The 19,018-nt window shown below is 39.2% G+C and overlaps 2 protein-coding genes across 10 annotated transcripts in view; both read left to right on the forward strand.

Moving 5' to 3' along the window:
* The window catches only part of LOC111753192 (membrane-spanning 4-domains subfamily A member 4A-like), a 134,826-nt gene extending 125,473 nt beyond the window's left edge, over nucleotides 1–9,353 (forward strand). For 3 of the 9 annotated variants that reach the window (XR_010322429.1, XR_010322428.1, XM_064288009.1), the window contains 4 exons: nucleotides 1,814–1,867; nucleotides 3,603–3,734; nucleotides 7,746–7,825; nucleotides 9,030–9,352. Coding sequence is in view for 4 of the 9 variants with exons in the window: in XM_064288009.1 (XP_064144079.1) it covers nucleotides 1,814–1,867; nucleotides 3,603–3,734; nucleotides 7,746–7,825; nucleotides 9,030–9,036 (273 nt within the window). In the remaining 5 variants the exon portion in view is untranslated. Of the gene's footprint in view, nucleotides 1–1,813; nucleotides 1,868–3,602; nucleotides 3,735–7,745; nucleotides 7,826–9,029 lie in introns of all 9 variants that reach the window. The other 6 variants (XR_010322425.1, XR_010322426.1, XR_010322427.1 and 3 more) reach the window with 2 other exon arrangements.
* LOC111753191 (membrane-spanning 4-domains subfamily A member 4A-like) overlaps nucleotides 1–19,018 on the forward strand; it is a 262,670-nt gene that overhangs the window by 176,506 nt on the left and 67,146 nt on the right. The gene's annotated exons all lie outside the window — the stretch shown is intronic.

Raw genomic sequence — 19,018 nt, forward strand, 5'->3', positions numbered from 1 at the left:
GGTATCAGATGGATCCTGGCAGAAAGCAGAGAATACAAGAAAGAAGTTTACCTGTGTTTTATTGACTATGCAAATGTATTCGACTGTGTGGATCATAAGAAATTATGGATAACATTGCAAAGGATGAGAATTCCAGAACACTTCATTGTACTCATGAGGAATGTGTACATAGACAAGAGGCAGTCATTGAAAGAGAACAAGGGAATACTGCATGGTTTCAAGTCAGGAAAGGTGTGTGTCAGCATTGTATCCTTTCCCCATGCCTATTCAATCTGTATGCTGAACAAATAACCTGAGAAGCAGGATTTATATGGAGAAGAACTCAGCATCAGAACTCCATGAAGAACATGTGTTATACTTATAACACAGCCTTGCTTACTGAAACCAAAAAGGACTTGAAGCACTTCCTGGTGAAGATCAAAGAACACAGCCTTCATTATGGATTACACCTCAACATAAAGAAAACAAAAATCCTCACAAATGGACCAGTAAACAACATCACGATAAACGGAGAAAAGATAGAAGTTGTTGAGGATTTCATTCTACTCAGATCCACAATCAACAGCCATGGAAACAGCAGTCAAGAGATCAAAAGACATATTGCATTGGCCCAATCTGCAGCAAAAGACCTCTTAAATTATTAAAAAGCAAAGATGTCACCTTGAAGAATAAGGTGGGCCTGACCAAGCCGTGGGGTTTTCAATCACCTCATATGCTTGAAAAAGCTGGGCAGTGAATAAGGAAGACCAAAGAGAACTGACACCTTTGAATTGTGGTGTTGGCGAAGAATACTGAATAGACCAGGCACTGCCAAAAGAACGAACAAATCTGTCTTGGAAGAAGTACAACCAGAATGTTCCTTAAAAGCAAGAATGATGAGACTTTGTCTCAAATACTTGGGACATATTTTCAGGAGGGATCAGTCCCTGAAGAAGGGCATCATGCTTGGTAGAGTAGAGGGTCAGCGAAAAAGTGGAAGACCCTCAAGGAGATGGATTGACACAGAGGCCGCAACAATGGGCTCAAGCGTAACAAAGATTGTGAGGATAACACAGGACCGGGTAGTGTTTCCTCCTGTTGTAGGTAGGTTCACTGTGAGTGGGAACCCACATGAGGGCACCTAACAACAACAACAAATGTCTTGATGTTAGACATTTTTAAAAAGTAATTTATCATGCTATTTCATTAGATTATTCATTTTTGGGGTACGAAAATACGATTTTTTGAAACTTTTGAAATCAGAGTGTCAAAGCAAATCTTAAAACTCAAAGAGTTGAGTAGTCTAAGGCAGGGAGCCTGTTGACTTGATTTTAGCAATTTTTTCCAAAAGGAAAATAGTTCTACAATTGTTGCAGTCAAATGATCTAGTAAATCTTAATCATTTATTAAGGAATTTGAAAATTTTCTTTGCCACTCTTTTATTTACAAATTTTAATAGATATTTTAAAAGAGATGAATCTTAGTTTCTTTTTTTTTCCTTTCATAATATCTTGTTCAAACTTGGTACCAATATTAGTATTAATTCATATCAGGAATTTGGAAGCTCTCTTTATATGTCAGTGTTTCTGGAGCTGTTTAAATATCATTCTTATCAGCTGTTGTTTGAAAGGCTTGATAAATTTCCCTATAAATCTCTCTGATAGAATCTCTCTGTTCTTTCTTGAGGAGGTAGGGATTATTTATACAGTTTTGTGTTTCTTCTAAGATAATTTATCAATTTAACATTTCTTTCTAATTTAGGGGCAAGTTTTAATAAATTATAACTTCAAATATTTGCTTAAAATTTTACCTTCGTTTTTCTTTTTGTTACTAGTTTATTGTTTCGGGGGCCTTGTTAATTGCAGAAGAAATTACAGATGCATATTTGGTGAGAAATATTTCCTTTTCTTTGTTTTTGTACCAAAAGAGGATTAATGATACCTGATGATCCCATATTTTGTTTGTTTGTAAAGAAACAGGAGAGACTGTGAGATTGAACTGGTTAAATCAGTCTTTCAAAATAGCTCATCAGCCAATCGGCCAATGATAGAATTGCTGACATGGGGCTGAATATTTTGGTGAGGTAGTTGCTGAGAGAATCTTTATGAAGATATGGAGGATTCCTTAGGGGAAACGTGAAACAGAAGCAGTCAAAGATCTGTGGAATTTGAGGTTCAACCCATGACAATGGCACTGTGTACTGGTGTGACATAATATTATTAACTGAATGATTAGAATGTATAATAAAATTGAATCCTAAAAGGATTTTGATTCAGATTGCAATAAAATAAAATTCCCACTAAGGCTATTAAAGAAGAAGCAATTTTAAAATATAACTTCCACGCCACGCTGTCTTTCACAAAGCCAATAAAAGACAGGATGCCCAGATGTCATCCAATGTTTTTCCTGCCAAAAGACCATATTTGAATTTTCCTTGCTCAAAGGATAAATACTAACCTGTGGAGCATGTTTACGATGGCCTATCTAAACCTGCCTCCCCAGCTTCTCATCCAGTTAGACCCATTAAATGGTGCCTACAACTACAGTCACACCCAACTTCTCCCTCTTTCTGAGCAATTTGAGTTTTTATAAAAGGCCTTCATACCCTTTCCCCTGAGAAGAGAATGTATGGCAGGGAATCCCCAGGGGAGGGAAATAATATGCAAAAAGTGTAGAGGCATGAAAGGCATGCAATATTTAGAGAAGGATAAGCAATCATGCACCAGAAGTATGACATGGTAGGAGATGGACCCAGTATATACCCAACTAAACTATAAAGGGCATTGTGAGTCCCTCTAATGACATTCCTAGGGGAGTCATCTAAAGGATACAAGTATGGGAATGACAAGGTCATATTTGTGTTCTGCCAGAGATTAAATCCCTGGGATGTGCAAATGGTCTACAGTTCACTATTACTCTAAAAATGGCACTCAAATCCACCCAGTTGTGCCACAAAGACCTGGCAATCTGCTTCTATAAAGATTTCAAGTAGAAAAACCCTATGAAGTCTTCTTAAAACCAGATAATAGTTTAGCACAACTAGTAAAAAATATCTGCCTTGAGCATTATGCTCTTTCAAAAACTATATAGGACCAAAGTGACAACAGCAACTTCAATGATTAGGTAGAAATGTTAGGGGGCAGAGAATTTATGTTAATGGGAGAAGAACAACTCAGAAAAGGAGGGTAAGAACGGTTGTAGGACTGCAAGAATGTACTCAATGTCATTGAGCTATACACAGAGAAAGTATTGAATTAGGGTATAATTTGCTGTATATATTCTCAACAACAACAAAAAGCCCTATGGAGTTGTTCTATTCTATTACGCATAGCATTGCCATGAGTCAGAATCCATTGTATGCTAATGAGTTTGGGTTTTTTGTATATATCGAGAGAGAGAGAGAGAGAGGAAGAGATGATATAGATGGAGGTAGAGATATACATAGATAGGTATATATATGTATCTATTATCTATCTATATCTAAATATAAAAAAATAAGGGACAAATCAGGAGGCTATTGCTGGAGAAGATGACTCTGTTGGGAAAGAAGCAGAGAGAGTGAAGGATGGAGGGATATCTGCAGATGTTGTTGGCCTGTTTAATGCATTTTTATTCCCTTCTAGATTTCGAAGCTCATCAGCTTAGTCATGGCCATCATAGGGATCATAATCACTGCGTTGAGCTTGAGAGATTTTTCATTTGAATACCTTGTATGTGAAGACACTTTGACTTCAGAAAAATGCGCCATGTTAATGGTGAGTGCTTCCTCTTTTCACGGAGTACTGTAGTGAAGCAGGTCACAGGAACTTTGAAGCAAATGAGAAATAGGGCAATCCTAGGATGACCTTGGGATTTAGAGAAAGGAGTAGTAGGGGTAGAAGATGGAGGGCTATTAAGGTGTTTTCTCGGGTAAACGAAGGTTTAGGAATTAGGGCTACAGCCCACACACCTTCTTGTTTATTCTCTATATGTGATCTGGCAAAGTGGGAAAAGAAAGCTTATATTTATTAAACACCTACTTTCTTACAGTTATTGGGCTCAGCCCTTTGTATAATTTTCTTGTTTAATTTCACAATTATGATCAGCATGTACTGTTATTCCCTCCAAAAATAGAGCTCAGAGGTCAGTCCTTATATGTCTCCAGAGCTTCTTGGCTGAGCTTCTTATGGAGTTACCTGGTTCTCTAACTAAAGTCAAATTATCTTGAACCTTATCCTACAAGTGATGAGTAACCCAGGGTCCCTCCCAACATCTCTAGGTGTTCTTGCATGACTCATCATTTCTATCCCCTACATCCTGCTCCTGGAAAATTCCCAATCTTCATTCTGGTTTTACAAATTTTCTGTTCCACTTGTCCCCACATGGATAATATCCTAAAATTTTATTCTCCAAATTACCACTGTTATTGATTGGATTTTGTTCCCCCAGAAGATGTGAAGTCCTAACTTCTGTACCTGTGAGTATGACCATGTTTTTCTCTGTTATGTTAATCAAGACATTCCAGAGTAGGGTGGGTCTTAAACCTAATCCCTTCTGAGTGGTCTCTTATACAAGGGAAAATAGAGAGACACACACATAGGGGGAAGGCAAGTTCCACGTGAAGATTGATCTGTAAGCCAAGGAATACCAAAAGAACACCTGGAGCTACCAACAAGGAAGGACTCTCCCCTAGAGCTAATACATTGATTTGAGCTTCTAACCTAGAAAACTCTGAGACAATGAATCCTCATTCCCTATGGTACTTTTTGATACGGCAGTACTAGCAAACTAAGACAACCACTATAAAAGATTGTATAGGTGGTAAAACTTCTTGAAGTTTTGGACCATGTGGAAAGTTTGTGTAGGGTGGGTGGATATTGCAGCACAGGATAAGAAATAAATGTAACATTAAATATTTGCTACTTCAAAGTCTCTTGGCTGGTCTCAACACAATGGAGTTTCCTGTGATCATGGCTCCATATAAACATCCAGCATTCCACCATGCTGCTTAGTTCTTCCTCTCCTTTTGTTCTATCTTATCCTCAGCTATATATGCGCCTTAGCATTGTTCCTAATTTATTATACAGACCTATTGCAATGTCTTTACTTCACTCCCAGCTTCACCTGGATGTCTCCAGGGCTATATATTTGTAGTAAAATAACCCCTTGAAGTAACTTTGCTAAAAGAATCCTCTCTCCTTAAATTTCCGACATTTCTTGTAGTAAGCAATTTTATTTATTGCCACTTATTCAAAATAAGAAAAGAGAGCTTCTGCAGAGAACTTAACATATTTTTCTAAGGTGACACTGTTCAAAATTGGCAAAAGCAGGATTTGAATCTGGAACTTCCTGCTTCTTATCCTCATGTATGATTTACTATTGTTCCATGTTGTTATATTGAAGAATTTTTGAATTTTAAGCTCAGTTTCTGAAGATTCCCACATTAATAACTTAAAGGATGTAATGATAGGGACCAAAACTGTACTTGACTGACTTCATGGGGATGGCTTCCTCAGTGTCTACACAGGGCCCTGCCCACAGAGGGGCCAGTGCTTGGTTTAATGCTCTGCTGTTGCTAACCTGAAATTCTTATTAATTTTTGAACAAGAACCCCTACATTTTCATTTTTCACTTGACCCTATAAATTACTTAGCTGGTCCTGCCTCCATCTCACTCACATCCTTCCAAAAGCCATCATGAATTCTCATTAATTGTGTGAAGATTTTTTTCTGCCCATCCTTACATCAGAAAGTATTGATAAGGTCTTCCTGGAATCTGAATCATCAGGTGTCTTCTTACCTGGCATCTGTACTTTCAGCCCACAAGCCTGTAAATCCATATTTCATGCCCAATTCAAGTGTTACCACCCCAGGAGACGTAGGAAAGTGACCATGTTCCTGCCTTCAGGAAACTCTAGTCTAGCCCTCCTGAGAGAAAAATATCATCATCATCATAATTATCATTCATCACCATCACCTTCATCCCAGCAGTTAGTTTTCCAAAGGGTCAGAGGATTTACCTTTGAACATAATTACCAAAAGAGGTTAGAAAATGGAGAGATCTTTGTAGATAGGAGTGCTCATTACCCGGAATCCTTGGGTAGAAGGAAATGAAATTTGCCAACGATCATCTATACCTGACCTAGAAAAAGAGCAATTCCTTGTGGCTCAAACTAATATGTGTTTAATTTGCTACTTTTTGTTGAAAATGCAGCCTGGCGCCTGTTTTTGTAAATAAAGTTTTATTGAAACACAAACTCACTCACTTGTTCACATCCTGTATAAGGCTGCTTTTGGAGAGTTGAGTCCTTGCATCAGAGATCTTCTACCCTGAAAAGTTTTAAGTATTTACTACCTGCTCCCTTACAGAGAAAGTTTGGCAACCTCTGCTCTACCCCTCTAGATGGTAAGATCCTTGAAGACAAGGAAATCGTCTGTGTTTTATTTGCTCCTGTACTTTCAGTACATACAACAATGTTCCATATAAAGAGGTTACTGAGTAAATATTTGTTCAAGGGATGAGTAAATAGGTAATGAAATAATTAATACGAATATCCTTAGGTCCACTTGAGCCTGTTTTATACACTGTGCCCCTCATCCCTGGGTTTCTCTAAACCAGAGGGACTCTCCCTGTACAAGGAGAGAATGATTAAACCAAAGAATCCCAGGTATCATTTCAGGATAAGATTATTAGGAATAAGAATACTTCCAATGTCCCTCAAATCTGACCATGCATCTTGGCTAAAGATTGAGCCTAAAGCCAGTTCTCCTAGGGTTTCGATTAAAGACAGACTCATTTGATGTTCATTACTACATTGTTGCTGTTGTGTGCCATCCAGTTGGTTCCAACTCATAGCAACCCTACAGGAAAGAGTAGAACTGCCCCAAGGGTTTCCAAGGAGCAGCTGGTGGATTTGAACTCCTGAACTTTTGGTTAGCGGCCAAACTCTTAACCACTATGCCACCTGGGCTCCATTACTACATTAGTTTCTAATTAGAGCTGAAATAAGTTACCACAAACTTAGTTAATTAAAACAAAACTAAGTTATTACCTTACGTTTCTGGAGGTCTCAGTCTGTCTGAAATGGATCTCAGTGGGCCAAAATCAAGATTTTGGAAGTGTTGCATTGTTTCCAGAAGCTCAGGGGAAAATCTGGTTTCTCGCCTTTTCCATCTTCTAGAGGCTACCTGCATTCCTTGGCTAATGGAGCTTTCCTCTATCTTCAAAGTAAGCAGCGCAGCATCTTCCAATCTCTCTTTGATTTTACGCCTCTTATTTCTACTTATAAAGATGCTTATAAATTAAACTTGGCCAGTCTGAATAATGCAGGATGATCTCCCATCTCAAAGGAGCTGATTAGCACCCTTTGCCACATAATTTAACATATTGACATATTCTGGGGATTAGAACCTGGGCCTCATTGGGGGGAACATTTTCTACCTGCAATGACTAAGGTATGAGATCATATCATAATGCCCATTTTATAGAATTTCTAGTGTCTAAAGAAATGAAATGAAAACGATCTTTGTGATCCATTTCTCCTCTTTTTAAGGTGCTTTCACAATAGCACTGGAAAGTAGTGAGCAGGGGGGAAAAAGCCTTATTATTTTCTTAGTGAGAAAATAAGTGGCTTTCACCAGGCCAAAAACAGGCCAAAGTTCAGGCTACAATGGAATCCAGTTTTTCTGAGCCCTGCCCAGTCCTTTTCCTCTTTTTTGGCCCTGTAATCAGTGTTTGGAACTTGTCATTTCCATCGTCATCCTCCTCTGTTATGGATTTGTTCCTAGGGTATGGATGGTGTAGTGCTCACTTTAAGTGTGCTGGAGTCCTGCATTAATGTGTTCATCTGTTTCACCTGGCCCCGCTGGTGAGTATTGGGCTTCCTTCCCTTGAACACATCTGTATTAGTTTTTAATTGTTGTGGAAGAAAATGCCAGAAACTTAGAGACTGAAAACAGCACACGTTTATTATCTCCCAGTTTCCATGGGTCAAGAGTTTGGGCACAGCTTAAGTGGGTCTTTTGCTCAGGTATTACAAGGCTGCAATCAATGTGTTGGCTGGAGCTATGGTCTCATATGAGACTTTTGATCCACTTCCATGCTCCACGGTGGAATCAATTTCCTTTTAACTGTAGAATTCATGGCTACCACATCTCAGTGGCCAGCAAGAGAGCAAAAATCTCTTATGCTTTAAAGCTCTTTTAAAGGGCCCACGTGAGTAGGTGAGGACCACCTAGGAGAATGTCCCTTTTGACAAATGCAAAGTCAACTGGCTAGTAATCTAATCGTGGAAGTGATACCTCATCATGTTCACAGATCAAAGGAAGTGGTATCATTAAAGGGTGTGTGTCATTGGCAAGTCACCTTAGAATTCTGCCTACCACAATGGCTAAAGAAAAGTTATTTTTTACCACCCTTACACCTTCAAAGGGCCTTCTTTCAGAGCCCAGATTTGATAATACTTCACAATAGAGAGACTTTGCTTCTGATGTTGTCGTAAGCATGCTGCTTCCTTTAAGATTACACTGTGAAAGAAAACCCTATGGAGCAGTTCTACTCTGTAACTCATGGGGCTTTGAAGAGTAGGAATCAACTGGAAGACAATAACAATAACAGCAACAACAACAACTATTTTTCCTAGAGTGTCTTCTCACCTTTCATTTCCCAATACCCTCTCTCTGGGTAACATTCTTCTGGTTTGGAAGAAGAATTCTATGTTTACCTCAATATCTTGGTTTACACAAGTCTTTGGGCACCATAAGCCAAATGTAAGATTGATCCACATGCAGAACCAGAGAAACAACCATTAGCATTTCCATGCCAAGAACGATCAATGAATGTTTGTCCTAGGGCTTGCTAGAGTCACTGAGTCCTAATCGACTTGAAGACAATGGGTTTTTAGGGCTAGCTTGACCTGAAAGATGCCTGACAAACACAACCAGATCTATCTTGAGACTAGATTCAGAGAAGAAACAGTAGACTGATAATGACGACGTTGAGTGGTTAGGAAAAGGAAACCCTGAGGTTGGTATTCAGGTGACTCACCTACCGTGTTCTGATTAATTTCACAGGGAGTAAACAGCAACCTCCAAATCCTCAAGTGGCAGAAACGGCACCTTCCTGTACTATTCCCAGAAAATTTGATGCCTCCAACAGAACAACAGAAATATCCTCCAGAAAATCTATCCTGACAGCAATGCAAGACCCCCACTTGAGAAAGTATCAAAATCCAACACTGATTTTTAAAACTTATGTATTTTATAATAAATCCAGAGTAATATTTTCATTTTTCCCAAGAACTTGGTAACCTCTTTCACTGGCTGTTTATCAAAACAGATGTTAAATAAATATATTATGCATTTAATGTGTCAACAGCACTTGAAAGTTTTCCATCCATCCTTATGGATATGTAAGGGCATCAAGTTGGCAAAAAGGATTTGCAGCAGAAAGGCAAAAATATTGCTGAAATGGGACCCCAAGCATTACATATTTCTGCTTCCCTTGATAATATTATCCCTCCGTGTTAGATTTTTTTCCCCCACATTTGAGAATACAAGGTCTTTTTGCCTTCTGAAAGCTGAGATGCATGCTTTTTTTTTCTCTTTTTCCCCCTTTCTGTCTTTTATTTTCATTTTCCCATACAAAGTACTCAGAATATCAACATTCATTCTTTATATGTGCACAAAGCATAAACACACATGGAGTCAACATAACATCATGGATCAGATTCATCTTATATTTTCTCTCTCTTCTCCTCTCCCCTCCCTCTGTTTTCCTGCCCTCTCCTCCCCTCCTATCTCTGCTACTCCGTTCCCCTTCCCTCCCCTAACTTCCCCCTCTTCCTTTGCCCTCCCCTACTGTCCCCTTTCTTGCCTCCTCTCCTGTCCTCACTCTTCCCCTCCCCTCCCCTCCTCTCCACTCTGCATTCCTTCCCCTTCCTCTCCCTCCTCTTTCTCTCTCTGCCCTTCCCCTTCTCCTCCTCCTAAACCTTCTTCTTCTTCTCTCTCTTCCTTTCTTTCTGCCATACAGGAGAGGATTGTATCTTACTCAAGGTTGTATCCCCAGTGCCATGTACTGTATTGTGTCACACATGGTATTTACTCAATGCTCATTAAATTCCTTTTACATATATATATATATTTTTTTTTTTTTTACAAAACAAACAAATATTTTAGCAGCAATAAGTTCCTATGCTGCCTGCTTCCCATTCAGGAATTCTATCATGGTGTTAAAGAATTGGCTTTCTAATCAGACACCTCTGGGTTTTTATCTTGAAAATCTCATCCCTCTTACTTGCTACCTGTGTGCTCATGGACATAGCATAAATTCTATCTATATTTCAGTTTTTTCTTCTGTAAAGTAGCAATAATATTACCTGGCTCATAAAGCTGTGCTAATTACTTGGTATAATATAGGTAAAGCAACTAGTCTATTGACTGCCATGTGCTGAACTTCAAAAAAAAAATTTTTTTTTTCAAAGGCATGTATATATATATACACACACATTTCCATATACATGTACATGTGTGTGGGTATATGTATACATACATATTTTTAATTCATAATGGGATGTGGATCACTTTAAGCATAGTGGTAAACAAGAGGTAAACAATGTCTTTCCTCTCTATAAATTTTAAGACGAAGGCCAGAAACGAACATATGAACAATAAATAAAATATTTTCATATCTCAAGGAGATGGATTGACACAATGGCTGCAACAATGTACTCAAGCATAACTATGATTGTGAGGATGGCACAGAACCAGGGAGTGTTTCCTTCTATTGTATATAGTTTCACTATGAGTTGGAACCAACTCGACAGTATATAACAACAACAATGTTGTTAGAAGCTATGTGGAAAATAAATCAAGTCAATGGACTAAAAAATGTCTGGTAGTTGGGGGAATTATTAGAAAGAGTAGCCAGGAAAGTCCTTTTTGAGAAGGTGATATTTTCCATCAGGGTAGGAAAAAACTGTCATTGCAATTTCATGGACATTATTATTTTATAACTTAGTAGTACATATTTTTCTGTATCCCATACAGAACTAAACTCATTATGTGTTTTAGTATCCACCTTCCTTCATGCATGATTTTCAAGGGCAGATGAAGTCCTCTCTGTCCCTATGCCAACACACCCACCCCATCTAGCTCCAAAGGTAGACCAAAGTCAGAAAGATCCAGTGAAGAAATTCCATTTTTCTTGGTTGAGGGTTTGATAGCAATCTAACAAGCCCATCATTATGAAACTAAGAATTTAAAACTATTACTATTTATATAGAATTTCTATTCATCTTTCCATACATAAAGGAGGATGGCAGTAGCCTGGAGATTACTGGCAGATGTGTATGTCTATAAACCAACTACCTTTAACATAAAGTCCAATCTACAGAAACAGAATATGAAGCAGATCTAAGATGGGTCCCTAACTCCATGGTTGAGGAGCTGAATCAAGCAACACTAGTAATGTGATTGTGGAGTGTCTTCGTCATCCAATGCTGCTGTAACAGAAATACCACAAGTGGATGGCTTTAACAAACAGAAGTTTATTTTCTCACAGTCCAGTAGGCTAGAAATCCAAATTCAGGGCATCATCTCCAGGGGAATGCTTTCTCCATGGGCTCTGAAGGAAGGTCCTTGTCATCAAGCTAACCCTGGTCTAGGAGATTCTCCATGTAGAAACCCTGGTTCTAAAGGATGTGCTCCGCTCCCAGTACTGCTTTCTTGGTGGTATGAGGTCTCCCATTCCTGTGCTGGCTTCTTTTATCTCAAAACCAATTGGCTCCAGACACAGTCCAATCTTGTAGATTGAATCCTGCCTCATTAACATAACTACCCCATCCCACCTCATTGGCATCACAGAGGTAGGATTTACAACACATAGGAAAATCACATCAGACAAGAAAATGGTGGACAATCACACAATGCTGGGAATCATGGCCTAGCCAAATTGATACACATATTTTTGGGGGACACAATTCAATGCATGACACCGAGATAAAGCTCATTTACAGCTGGACTGGAAAAGCTCTATCTATATTTATCCCCGGGGTGTCTGAATGTCTAGATTTTGACTTCTCACCATGATAAATGCAGCGGGATTTATTATGCACTGTTTGAGGTCCAAAACGCCCTTGGCAACCCCTGAGGTTGATCCCTTTACTATTGGTTTGCAACTAGTCTAATCAGTTTGACAAGGCTAGCTTGACTACTTAATGGGATGCTGACGGGTCCCTTGCACAGGTCTAGGCAGCTCAAGCCAGAACACTCAGCACAGTCCATGTGTGTTGGACCCAGGAAAAGCTGTACTGTACTGTGGAATGTCTCTAGGACCTTCAATGCTTGCCTGCACTCTTTCTCTCACTGCACCTCTCCCTTTGCCTTTAGATGAAAGCCTTACATGAGAACAGCTGTGGATTCTGGCATGTACTTTCAAACTGGGGAAGGCAATAGACTTTGATTTGGACAATCTAATTGGGAATAAAGAAGAAATGATGTTTACAAACAAACACTCTAAAGTGATTTTCATCTCGGATAATGTATCTTCCATATAGAAAAATTTTAAATGCTTGAAACTTCCATTTACTAGACCAACTAAATTATATTTCTTATAAAATTCTGTTAATATCCAGTTAAACAGGCAAATATTTGGATTCATGCATATGAGAAATATATAAGTAGCATTTCTATCATTTGTAGGCTTATCTCTAGTTCCAAAATAAATTAAATTAAAATGATGTTAAGAAAATGTAACTAAGTGCTAAATAACTTTCTAATTCAGATATATATGTACTTTATATATAGATACATATATATGTATGTGTAGATATGTACATATGTCTGTGTATGTGTCATATATAGATGTTGTTTTGTAGAATATGTCACACCTTAGAGTTTTCTGATTGTTTTCTGATATGTTCAGGTTCACTGTTGCAGCAAGAACACAGCATAGGAGAAGCTGTGTACTTATCATTGCATCGCATCCGGAGGCATAGAATGCCAGTTTATTCCATTATTAAAAAAAAAAAAAATTTGGTCACTAGATTAAGGTGTTATCTACCAGATCTTTTCATTATAAAGAAGTCTTTTCAGCTTTGTAATTACAAAATGGAAACCCTGGAGGCGTAGTGGTTAAGTGCCACGGCTGCTAACCAAAAGGTTGGCAGTTCGAATCCACCAGGTGCTCCTTAGAAACTCTGTGGGGCAGTTCTACTCTGTCCTGTAGGGTCGCTATGAGTCAGAAGTGACTCGACGGCAATGAGTTCGGTTTGGTTAATTAGAAAATAATCAGTCGAGTGGTACTCTAAGACAGATGGATATTATGTTCTCAAATAAGCTTTCACTGACTGAGATTTGAGCATGTGTTTGATTTGCCAGTTTATTCTCTACTCTCTAGTTATTAGTCTTTTACCACTGAATGACAGAAACTCTGAGCTCCAGCTATAGACACCGTGAATTTCCTGGGAAGACAGAGTTGCAGCAAACTTTCTTAGCTAAATCAATCCCAATTATGAGTTTCTTATGTATTAATGAGTGAATTAGCCTAGATCCTGTGTCAGTTCCATATTACAGAATTTAAACCATCTTTATATTCCAAGTAAGGTGATGTTTTCCCAAATAGTTGTTTGTTAAAGCTATCAACTTGTGCTATTTCTGTTATAGCAGCAGTAGGTAACTAAGGCACTTCTTAACTACTGCTTATGTCCTTCTCTGCCATTCTCTTTAACAATAGATACCTTCTGAAAAAGTAGGGTACTTCTAAGGAACTGGCAGAATTAAAGAGGGGAGAAACAGAGGGGGAGCATTCAGTAGGATCCAGACAAATTCACACATTGCATGGTTTCTACTGTGGGTCTTTGGGCCTCCTGAAGCTTTGGAAGCAGCCTTAGATGCAACAGAGAAGGGTGCCAGGGCCTGCTGAATCAACTGTGCAGCTTCACTCTGCAAGCTTCCTCCTTGCCATAGCGGGCAACCAGCGTGAGCCGAGAAACACAACCTGATGTTGGGCACTTAACTGCACACATTAATATTTCTAGTGAAGGAGGTTAAGAACAGCATTTAGGAGGCTGGCTTAGTTCTAGGAACTAAAGGAAAACAGACAACAAAGCACAACTCTCTTGTCTTAGGATCCAGAGATGAGTCAGAAAGAGAGGAGATGACTCACCCAGAAATCTGTGGACAAGCTGTGGAAGAACTTGGACTTCTCTCTCTCTCCGAGCTGCTGGTTTCTTCCCCTTCCAAGGGTTTTTTTCAGTGCCTTCCTGCCATTTTCCCTATCATGATTATAGCATGCAGTGAAAAGACTACGTGGGGCATTCTTCCTGGGCTTTGACAAAGAAGATGCATGGCCCTTTAAGGGAGAATCATGCCCTCTTCCCCATTAAAAGAATTTGGTAATGAAGCACTTAAATCTGTGAACTTCTGAAATCTACAAGTTCTGTTTTCCAGACTACAATGATGAAAGAGGCATAAAGTAGATATCACCATTAAAAAAGGGAGAGATTGTAAGAAAAGAAAGGAAAACATGCACCAAGCAAGGCCAAAACCCTAAGAGCAAATTACATTAGCTCTCAAGGCTTGAAAATAATCTGTTCTCTGACACTGTCTGGGCAACGGTCCTGCCCTCTAGATTCTGGGTATGGCCACATCATCTGGATTCTGGGTGGAGGGCCCTCAGTCGTGGGTTTCAGCTCTCTTCTAGTCCCACTGGAATGACAGCTCTGCTGCCTTGGCTTTGGGTGGCCCAGTGTTCTAGTCCACCTGAGTGATGACCTCCCCCCGCTCAGCCCCAGCAGTCCCTGTTTTTCTGGCTATTGGGCATAGCAGCCCTCCTCCCTCAGGTTTGGGCAGCAGCCACATCCTCCTGCACACTTTAACAGCAGCCCCACACTCCAGAACCAAGTTGGTGAAGATCAAACTCTTGGAAACCTAGGAGGCTGATGGCCCACACTTGGAGTTCCAGAAGACCATGGCCATACCCTTTGAAGTGAGAAGGGCCTGCTTCCCATGCTCCTTGCAATAGTTCTGCTGATCTCTGAACTACTTCAGCATTGGACAGACTTCCTTATTATTTGTTATTATCAATATTACTATTTTATTGTGTTTTTTTTTTCCTTGCCATGGAGTCAGTTCCAACCCATGGCCACCCGTCTGTGCAGAGTAGAAATGCTCCATAGAGTTTTTCTTCTCTTTAAATAATTTTTATTGTGTTTTAAGTGAAAGTTTACAAATCAAGTCAGTCTCTCACACAAAAACCCATATACACCTTGCTACACACTCCCAATTACTCTCCACCTAATGAGACAGCCCGTTCTCTCCCTCCACTCTCTCTTTTTGCGTCCATTTCACCAGCTTCTAACCCCTTCCACCCTCTCACCTCCCCTCCAGGCAGGGGAGATGAGAGATCCAAGAAGCTCGCTCCTCACCAGTATCACTCTCCAACCCATTGTCCAGTCCAACCCATGTCTGCAGAGTTGGCTTCGGGAATGGTTCCTGTCCTGGGGCAACAGAATGTCTGGGGACCATGACCACTGGGGTCCTTCTATTCTCAGTCAGACCATTAAGTCTGGTCTTATGAGAATTTGGGGTCTGCATCCCACTGTTCTCCTGCTCCCCTGCTCCCTCAGGGGTTCTCTGTTGTGTTCCCTCTCAGAGCAGTCATCGGTTGTAGCCGGTCACCATCTAGTTCTTCTGGTCTCAGGATGATGTAGTCGCTGGTTCATGTGGCCCTTTGTGTCTCTTGGGCTCGTAATTGCCTTGTGTCCTTGGTGTTATTCATTCTCCTTTGATCCGGGTGGGTTGAGACCAATTGATGCATCTTAGAAGGCTGCTTGCTAGCGTTTAAGACCCCAGATGCCACTCTTCAAAGTGGGATGCGGAATGTTTTGATAATGGATTTTATTATGCCAATTGACTTAGATGTCCCCTGAAACCATGGTCCCCAGACCCCTGCCCTTGCTACACTGGCTTCGATGCATTCAGTTTATTCAGGAAACTGCTTTTGGCTTAGTCCGAATGTGCTGACCTCCCCTGTATTGTGTGCTGTCTTTCCCTTCACCTAAAGTAGTTCTTTTCTACTATCTAATTAGTGAATGCCCCCTCCCACCCTCCCTCCCTCGCCCCTCTCATAACCACAAAAGAATGTTTTCTTCTCAGTTTAAACTATTTCTCAAGTTCTTATAATAGTGGTCTTATATAACATTCATCCTTTTGCAACTGACTAATTTCACTTGGCATAATGCCTTCCAGGTTCCTCCATGTTATGAAATGTTTCACAGATTCCTCACTGTTCCTTACCAATGCGTGGTATTCCTTTGTGTGAATATACCATAATTTATTTATCCATTTGTCCGTTGATGGGCACCTTGGTTGCTTCCATGTTTTTGCTATTGTAAACAGTGCTGCAATAAACATGGCTGTGCATATATCTGTTCATGTAAAGGCTCTTATTTCTCTAGGATATATTCCAAGGGCTGGGATTGCTGGATTGTATGGTAGTTCTATTTCTTGCTTTTTAAGGAAGAGCCAAATCAATTTCCAAAGTGGTTGTGCCATTTGACATTCCCACCAGCTTTGAAGAAGTGTTGCAATCTCCCCACTACCTCTCCAACATTTATTCTTTTCTGTTTTTTGGATTAATGCCAGCCTTGTTGGAGTGAGATGAAATCTCATTGTAGTTTTGATCTGCATTTCTCTAAAGCTAATGAAAGTGAACATTTCCTCATATATCTGTTAGCTTCCTGAATGTCTTCTTTAGTGAAGTCTCCATTGAAATCTTTTGCCCATTTTTTAATTGGGTTATTTGTCTTTTTACAGTTGAGTTTTTGCAGTATCGTGTAGATTTTAGAGATCAGGTGCTGATCAGAAATGCCATAGCTAAAAATGTTTTCCCAGTCTGTAGGTAGACTTTTTACTCTTTTGGTGAAGTCTTTGAATGAGCATAGTTGTTTGATTTTTAGGAGCTCCCAGTTATCTAGTTTTTCTTCTACATTCTTTATAGCATTTTGTATACTGTTTATGCCATGTATTAGGGCTCCTAACATTGTCCCTATTTTTTCTTCCATGGTCTTTATTGTTTTAGAATTTATATTTAGATGTTTGATCCATTTTGAGTTAGTTTTTGTGCATGGAGTGAGGTATGGGTCTTGTTTCATTTTTTTGCAGATGGATATCCGGTTATGCCAGCACCATTTGTTCAACAGTCCGTCTTTTCCCCCATTTTACTGACTTTGGGCCTTTGTCAAATATCAGCTGCTCATATGTGGATGGATTTATATCTGGATTCTCAATTCTGTCCCGTTGGTCCATGTATCTGTTGTCGTACCAGTACCAGGCTGTTTTGACCACTGTGGCAATATAATAGGTTCTACAATCAGGTAAAGTAAGGCCTCCCACTTTGTTCTTCTTTTTCAGTAATATCCAGGGCCTCTTTCCCTTCCATATGAAATTGGTGATTTGTTTCTCCATCTCAGTAAAAGACATCCTTGGGATTTGCATCAGAACTATATTAAATGTATAGATCGCTTTTGGTAGAATAGACATTTTTATAATGTTAAGTCTTCCTATCCACGAGCAAGGTATATTCTCCCACTTACGTAAGTCTCTTTTGGTTTCTGGCAGAAGTGTACTGTAGTTTTCTTTGTATAAGTCTTTTACATCTCTGGTAAGATTTATTCCTAAGTGTTTTATCTTCTTGGGGTCTACTGCAAATGGCATCGATTTGGTGATTTTCTCTCCGATGTTCTTTTTCTTGGTGTGGAGGAAACCAACTGATTTTTGTGTGTTTATCTTGTATCACAATACTCTGCTGAACTCTTCTATTAGCTTCAGTAGTTTTCTGGAGGATTCCTTAGGGTTTTCTGTGTATAAGATTATGTCATCTGCAAACAGAGATAATTTTACTTCTTCCTTGCCAATCTGGATGCCCTTTATTTCTTAAACTAGCCTAATTTCTCTGGCTAGGACTTCCAGCATAATGTTGAATAAGAGTGGTGATAAAGGGCATCCCTGTCTGGTTCCCGATCTCACTGGGAATGTTTTCAGGCTCTCTCCACTTAGAGTGATGTTGGCTGTTGGCTTTGTATAAATGCCCTTTATTATGTGGAGGAATTTTCCTTCAATTCCTATTTTGCTGAGAGTTTTTATCATGAATGAGTGTTGAACTTTGTCAAGTGCCTTTTCTGCATCAATTGATAAAATCATATGATTCTTGTCTCTTGTTTTATTTATGTGATGGATTACGTTAATTGTTTTGCTAATGTTGAAACATCCCTGCTTACCTGGTATGAATCCCACTTGGTCATGGTAAATTATTTTTTGGATATGCTGTTGAATTCTATTGGCTAGAATTTTGTTGAGGGTTTTTGCATCTACATTCATGAGGGATATAGGTCTATAATTTTCTTTTCTTGTGGTGTCTTTACCTGGTTTTGGTATCAGGGATATAGTGGCTTCATAGAATGAGTTTGGTAGTATTCTGTCCTTTTCTATGCTCTGAAATACCTTTAGTAGTAGTGGTGTTAACTCTTCTCTGAATGTTTGGTAGAACTCTGGGTGAAGCAGTCCGGACCAGGCCTTATTTTTGTTGGGAGTTTTTTGATTACCTTTTCAATCTCTTCTTTTGTTATGGGTCTATTTAGTTGTTCTACCTCTGTTTGTGTTAGTTTAGGTAGGTAGTGTGTTTCTAGGAATTCATCCATTTCGTCTAGGTTTTCAAATTTGTTTGAGTATAGTTTTTCATAGTAATCTGATATGATTCTTTGAATTTCACTTGGGTCTGTTGTAATATCACCCATCTCATTTCTTATTTGGGTTATTTGCTTCCTCTCCTGTTTTTCTTTTGTCAGTTTGGCCAGTGGTTTATCAATTTTGTTGAGTTTTTAAAAAAACAGCTTTGAATCTTGTTAATTCTTTCAATTGTTTTTCTGTTTTCTATTTCATTTAGTTCTACTTTAATTTTTATGATTTGTTTTCTTCTGGTGCCTGTGGGTTTCTTTTGTTGCCCTCTTTCTATTTGTTCAAGATGTGAGGATAATTCCTTGATTTTGGCCCTTTCTTCTTTT

The sequence above is a fragment of the Loxodonta africana genome, chromosome 7 (assembly GCF_030014295.1).
Source record: "Loxodonta africana isolate mLoxAfr1 chromosome 7, mLoxAfr1.hap2, whole genome shotgun sequence".
In the NCBI taxonomy this organism is placed as follows: Eukaryota; Metazoa; Chordata; class Mammalia; order Proboscidea; family Elephantidae; genus Loxodonta; species Loxodonta africana.